Here is a 7,439-nt window from a genome sequence, read left to right on the forward strand (position 1 = left end):
AAATAAAAGATACATTTTATTCCTGTGATGGTAAAGCTGAATTTTCAGCATCATTACACCAGTATTCAGTGTCACATGATCCTTCAGAAATCATTCTAATATGCTGATTTGCTGCTCAAGAATTTTTTTTTATCAATGTTAAAAACTGTTGTGAAAACCATGATATATTTTTAAGGATTCTTTGAGGAATAGAAAGTCAAATAAAAAGCGTTTATTTGAAATAGAAGTAATTAGTAAAATAGTAACATTATAAATGTGACTTTTAATCAATTTAATGCATCTTTGTGAATGAAAGCATTCATTTCTTTAAAAAAAAAAAAGGAATGCAAATATATCAATAACCCCAAACCTTTGAACAGTAGTGTATTATTAATAAACTACACTTACAGCCATAATATGAATTTCTTTGAATGTCACTGCATTTCAAATATTCTCATTTTCAAATTTGGATTCAGGAATTGAATTTCAAAGACATTCTTATTTCATTTCTGAATGGCCCCCAAACCCAGTTTGACACTGACATGTTGTTTTCAGTTACAAGCGTTATCATGGGAAATGTGTGAAGATTTTGTAAACAAAAGCCTGTAAAGTACAGTGAAGCAGTGGAGCAGTGGAGCTGGACCGGGGCACGACGGCCTTCAGCTGTTTCTCTCTCAGGAGAGAATTTGTTTACTTGAAATGTTCTCATACAGTTTGATTATTCTTGTCTTCATAGAGCTTCAAGCTAGTCTGAGACTCTTCTCTAGAGGAATCCATTACACATTTTCTTTTTCTCTGTTTATAGTCCACATGTGCTTCATTTTATGTTTCACGGCAGATTTTCATGCTTGTACTGTATGTGCAATCCAGTTGTATTTTCATATATGACGAAATGTTTCGTAATCTCGCCGCTACTGGTCTCCATTCCATCATTCACCAAATAGATCACCGAGGGGTAAAATCACTGAACGGTTGCACAACTTTCGCTCGAGTATTTAAATGTTTGCTGTCTGTCTTGGTTTAAACACGTATAGTGAATTCCCCCCTCAATATAGTTAATGACTCTGACTGAAGTTTTATGTGTTTCACAGTGCCAGCGGTATGGATGCGCTGAAGATCGAGGAGATGGAGAAGATGCTGAAAGAGGCACAGCTAGAGAAAACTCGACTCATAGAGTCCAGAGTAAGTTGTAGAATCAGTATTAAGGAACCATATTCATCTTTTTTGACTGCCAATCTTGTCTAATGACCTCTGCTCTCTTGGCTGCAGGAACGAGAGACTCAGGCCCGTAAACTCATGCTAGAGGAGGAGAGAAGAAGAAGAGAGGAGGCGGAGAAGAGACTGCAGGAGGAGACGGTACACAGACAGCAGTTGATAGAGAAGGAGGGGAAGATGAGGGCCAAAAACTTCTCTCAGGCGAGGAGTTGCAGATATATATAATACACTTGCGATGACAAGTTTACATATGCTTTGTGGAACCACCAAATTTATAATAATTGTATAATTTTAACAAAGTAAGAGGGATCATAAACATTGCTTGTTAATTAGTACTGCCTGGAATAAGCTGTTACATAAGCTATAGCATAAACGTAACAGAAGTTTACATGTAGTCCACAAGAAAATATAAATATATTTGTTAAAATTAGTAATATTTGTTGAATTGAAATGAAAACATTTTGTAGATTCTGCAAGATGTATGTAAACGTATGACCATATATAATAATTTCATTAGAATTTACTTACAGAAAGTGACATTTTACAACCTAAACTGTCATAAAAAGGTCCACTTGATTGATCTGGCTGCCAAACGTTTTTCAGACATTAATATACAGTAAAGTATGTCCTTTTTTGAAGGAATTTTGGATAAATTAATTGATAGGGAAATAAAACATGTCATGTCATAACAAAAATATAAACCACACGTTGTTGATTTCCAGGCCCGCCCGATGACCCGATACCTGCCCATTCGCAAAGAGGAGTTTGACCTCCGTTCCCACATCGAGTCCTCAGGTCACAGCGTGGACACATGCTACCACGTGATTCTCACCGAAAAGATGTGCAAGGGCTATCTTGTCAAGATGGGAGGGAAGATCAAATCCTGGAGGAAGCGCTGGTTCGTCTTTGATCGCCTTAAAAGGACGTTTTCCTACTACGCCGGTATGTGCACCGCAGCGTCGCCTTCCAACATCCTCCTTACTGTGCACTATGCTAATGCCGCCCGGCGAACGTGTCGTTACGCTTTCGTCCCCCTGAGGTTGGGGAAAGAAACGAAGGCAGAACAAAGAGTGGATTGTGGGTGAATCCAGCAGTGGGGGGATACGGATAATTAGTAATTCTTAAGCTCACAGTGGCTGCCATGATTTCCGATAGCCTCGGGTTAGCTAGGGGCATACAAATAACCAGAAGCCCGTCCGCATGCTATCTGATGGTGATGAAATCTGCCGCAATGCTGAGGAAATCGTGCTCATCACCCAGCCGTGGCGCTCAGCAAAGCGGGAGCTCTCGCTCTTTATTTCTGCGCGGACTGAAAATGAAGGGGTTGCACCACAGTAACAAGGTCACATCGGTGCTTACCAGATCATTATTCTCCAGGGGAGTGGGGGATTATTTGTTTTCGAAACCATCGCTGTGCAAAACATTGTGCTAATCACTAGTTTTCCAGTAAAAAATACTTGGAAATGCTTGTTTACGGAGAACACACTCGCTTTCGCTTCTCGAGTTAATTGGTTTTCAAACAAAAACATCGCAATAAAATAAAATACTATTAAGAGAACGGTTTTTCGCAGTGTGACATCTGTTTCTTCTGTCCGCAGATAAACATGAGAGCAAATTGAAGGGCGTCATCTACTTCCAGGCTATCGAGGAGGTTTACTATGATCACCTGCGCAGTGCCACAAAGGTACGATCGAATAAGAGCCCTTGGTATAAGCACAGCTCACATCTCCTGCTGTTTTTCTGCTCTGCGCTCCTGTTGCACCATTTCATTTGATCTTTAGCTTCTTTCTTCTCTTTTGTCTCTTATGCTGTAACTCTGCTGTCAATGTTCCCCACCCTTCTTTTTCTTCATTCTTTTGCTTTGGCGACTGTTTTCACAGAAAGGACTTTTCAATCTGAATTTGACAAACGTACGTATCGCTCTCCACCACTATCACCCTATCCTGCATGTTTGCTTAGAGGAAATTGCTCTAATTTGTGCATTTTTCACACACTTACTTCCTTGTGACTAATTAACATACCTCGTCTTGTATTGTTTTGAATAACTGGACTATTGGCACCTTCACTTAGTGGATATTTGTTTTTGTTTTTTTTGCAGTTACTGAGGATGAGAGTATAATGTAATTTACGATCTGTGTGCGTTTCTCTCAAGTGTTTCTTTACTATTACCCCCTGTGGTGAGATACTAAGTGTGTGTATAACGTAATAGCCCCACAGAAGCAGTTGTGTGGTGTATTGTACGCCGTCAGCTTCACATTGTATAATGTAATAGGTTAACGGGAAGCCGTAATATAATTCACTCTTCGACAGTGTCAGAATCATTTGAAGAGATTTGTATATCCATTGCATGAGTGGAGTGCTCTTTAATAATGAGTGTTTAGGTTAGGAGAAGTAATTAGCACATTTTAACAAGCACCTCCTGCTTTACATATGCAGCTGTATTAAAATCAGATGTGCTAATAATTAATCATTTATTATTAATTAAGTGGTATGAGTGTTTATTAATCCACTTTAGCTCAAGAGAGCTAAAGAAGCTCATCTGGGAAATGAGTGCACGCTGTTGCTTGTGCTGCATGTGACGTAGAAGCTTATAAAACAGGTTCAAAGTAATCATGCACAATTATAATGATAGTGTGTTAAAGTGTATTGTGATAACAAGCTGTTAAATAAATTAAATAGGCTTATCAACATTTTAAAAAAGAGAAGAAAACACTGCCCATCTTTTTTTTTTACATCAAAGTCAGTGTGTCCAATCAAACACTGCAGCATTTTCGTGCAAATGTATCTGTCACTTGATGGAAACAGGCAAAGTAGTATGTGCCAACATGAAAGTGATGAGACCTCATCCTTTAAAACCATGAGTAAAAGTAAATACGCCCCAGGCTACATTAAATGCAGGTTCACGTCCAACAAGGATAAGCATGCTGACCACAATGTGTTTGTGAGGTGAATTATTGAATGCCGAGAGCATAAAGCCATTGAATTTAATACATATTTAGAAATATCTACATTACAAAAAACTTAAACTTACATTTAAAATCAAATCTAAAAATATTATATGAAACATTTGTGTGTTTATATTTTATAAAGTCTGTAATATTACATGAACCACATAATAAACCACATAATAGTAAATTATATTCAATGATACCATTTGGATTCGTACTTAATATAAATGCATTAAAATACTTTCATTAAAATGAAATAAAAAAAAAACAAAATAGCACATTTCTTATGTTTATTTATTATTAGCATATTATTACATTTAGATATTATATTTATTAAGATCAATAGCTGAGTATGTTTAATTATTTATTATTATTATTATTATTATATTTAGCATAATCACTTTAATTGTAGTTTGACTGTAGTTATTATAAATATGTATTATAAAGTATAAATATACATAAAACTAATATATTATACAATTATAAGTAAGACTATATTTTACATTTTATTATAATGTCTTGCAAATTATATAATTCACACAATAAATTGTACAGGCAAAATTATTTTAGTTGCATTATCCATAAACATTATTAATAATACTTGGAAAATTGTGAAATTATATTAAATAAATACCAGTGGGATTCATTCTAAACAAAAATAGCAGTACATTTCTTATGTTTATTTAGTTAAATTTTGTTATTAAATCTATTTGTATAGTGGCTTTAATTGTTGTTAAAATACTGCATGTGGTATTTGTCGTCCTTCACATGTGATTAATTCATTTAATTTTAATAATAATTATTTTGTAAAAATTCCTGAAAATTGACAACCCCTAATGGATGCATAGCAGCGAATGCATATGCCTTAATAACTGAGTAGTAGTAGGGATGTGCAAAAAATCATCTCGTCAGTAAAGCCGCTTCTGTGATTAGTAGTAAATCTCCAGCACGTGCTTTCAGATGGAGCGGCAGTCACTACACAGAGCCGTAGTTCACTGACAAGCTACACAAAATCACGTTCATAATCGGCAATGAATCGCCTGCGATTTTGAACGCGATTTTGCGTAGCTTGTCAGTGAACTACGGCTCTGTGTAGTAAATGCCGCTCCCTCTGAACGCACGTGCTGGAGATTTACTACTAATCACAGAAGCGGCTTTACTGCCGAGATACGCATGAAAATTGCATTCGATTTTTTGCACAGCCCTAAGTAGTAGATAGACTCCATATGTGGCTCCCTCACTGATCTGATTGTCTTTTTGATCGCAGAGCCCCAACCCCTCCCTGACCTTCTGCGTGAAGACGCACGACAGACTGTATTACATGGTGGCCCCGTCCGCAGAGGCCATGAGGATATGGATGGATGTGATAGTAACAGGAGCCGAGGGCTACACGCAGTTCATGAACTGAGACAAAACCCACCACTCAAAACGGAAACCGTTCGGCAGGGAAACTTCAAATGACCCAGACCTGCTATTCCCAATGAGAGGAAAAACTTTATTTTGTTACTTCCTTTTTTTCTTCTTCTCGTGTTTCCTGGAGATGTTATATATTCACTCAGATGCACAGACAGATATCCACCAGAGGCTTTCCATGTCTGCCTGGATTGAAAAAGGGAGAAGACGAAAAGACCCGGTGAACCAAACCTGCAGGTGGTGGTTCACTCACCATCGACGAAAATGCCTTTTTGCCGTCAGAGATATTTTTCAGTTGCAGTTTATCTTGTCTGGATGTGCAGAAACTTGACTTTCATTTCAGTTTGTCCCACGATTTGTCTTTTCAAACATAATGGGAAAAATGCCAAATGCCATCAAGCCATTCTGGAATAGTGTTGCGTTAAATATTTGATGGGATCGACCGACACGAAATGATGAGAGAATATAAATTAACTGCAGTACATTTAAATGATGTTTTAAATTAAATGGAGTATTACATTCACATTTAAAGATCCGGTATCACAAAAACAAAGACTTGATTCACCAAAGCTCACCTACCAGCTCAGGAGTCTGTATTTATTGTAGAGGGACATCAGCGACTCCTGTCCAAGTGTATCCCACTGCGTCTCTGTGTTCCCAGTTCATTCTTTTAGATACAGAACCACAAACGCATGCACACACACACATACCACGTACAACAGTAGAGTCTATTTGCCAAGTCCTGACAACTTGATCTTGAGTTTTGACTCCCAAGGGAGGCAGCCATCACCTATCACTGCCAGCCTACGAGAGTTTGGAATAATTGCCACAAACAGGAGAAAAAGAAACAACATCATAATAATGCAAGTCATGCAGTGCCTTGATATTGACCCATATTTGTCACTTTTAGTATCTGAACTGTTACACTAGTGAAAAACAGCTGGAATCACAGTCGTAAGGTGCGGTCACATTAGCAAGATTTTGAAGGTCATAAAGGTCTTTTATCAATTGTTTTGAGATGTATGAAGTACAGCTCACACAGAAATCAAAACAAGCAACTGTAAATTCGTGTGATCAACTTGAAGCGGTTTTGAAATCTGCTTTGAAATCATGCAAAATGCAGATTGCATGGATGCCTATTGAAATTCGCCTGCGAAAATTCACTGAACAACAGTAAATTAGCAAAAATTTTGTGAAAATACATAGGCAAAAAATGTCAATTGTTTACTGTCAGTGTAGCGGTGCATTGGGGAAGTCGTGGCCTAATGGTTAGAGAGTCGGATTCGTAACCCAGTCACTTCATTTCACTACAGCTTACACAGAAGTCATGTTCAAAACAAGCAAGTTTTCTGGCTTTCTGTTGGTCACTGCACTGGTCAACGCAGTGAATTCGCATGACAGATTTGAAAATCGGTTTAGAAATCGCTTTCACCATCATGCAAAATTCCAGATTGGATGGATGCCTATTGAAATTCGCCTGAATTTCACTTGCGAAAAATTCACTAAACAACAGTAAATTAGTGAAAATTTTGTAATCAAATTACGTAAGCAAAAAAAAACAACAACACTAAATAGTCTACAGTCAGTAGTGTATGCATGAGGTACAGCTCACACAGAAGTTACATTCAAAACAAGCAAGTTTTCCAGGCTTTCTGTTGGTCAGCGCAGTGAATTATCAGACTTGAATCAGTTCTGAAATCTGCATTGAGAAACCTTTCACCATCATGCAAAATTCCCAATTACAGTGATGCTTATTGAAATTCATCTGCGGAAATTCACTGACCAATGGTAAGTTAGCAAAACAATTGTAAAAATTACGTAGGCAAAAAACTACAATTGTTTGCTGTCAATAGTGTAGTGTGCATAAAGTACAGCTCACACAGA

General features: G+C 37.4%; 1 protein-coding gene across 9 annotated transcripts in view; it reads left to right on the top strand.

The window, feature by feature from the left end:
* Window positions 1-6,842, top strand: part of LOC107713458 (pleckstrin homology-like domain family B member 1) — an 86,950-nt gene extending 80,108 nt beyond the window's left edge. For 7 of the 9 annotated variants that reach the window (XM_016518961.1, XM_016518963.1, XM_016518967.1 and 4 more), the window contains 6 exons: window positions 1,071-1,161; window positions 1,249-1,395; window positions 1,917-2,136; window positions 2,793-2,878; window positions 3,075-3,104; window positions 5,410-6,842. In XM_016518961.1, coding sequence (XP_016374447.1) covers window positions 1,071-1,161; window positions 1,249-1,395; window positions 1,917-2,136; window positions 2,793-2,878; window positions 3,075-3,104; window positions 5,410-5,550 — 715 coding nt within the window. In that variant the 3' untranslated portion in view covers window positions 5,551-6,842. The remainder of the gene's footprint in view (window positions 1-1,070; window positions 1,162-1,248; window positions 1,396-1,916; window positions 2,137-2,792; window positions 2,879-3,074; window positions 3,105-5,409) is intronic. The other 2 variants (XM_016518962.1, XM_016518966.1) reach the window with 1 other exon arrangement.
* The last annotated feature ends 597 nt before the right edge of the window (window positions 6,843-7,439 follow it).

The sequence above is a fragment of the Sinocyclocheilus rhinocerous genome, unplaced genomic scaffold, assembly GCF_001515625.1.
Source record: "Sinocyclocheilus rhinocerous isolate Xijiao unplaced genomic scaffold, SAMN03320098_v1.1 scaffold689, whole genome shotgun sequence".
Taxonomy (NCBI): Eukaryota; Metazoa; Chordata; class Actinopteri; order Cypriniformes; family Cyprinidae; genus Sinocyclocheilus; species Sinocyclocheilus rhinocerous.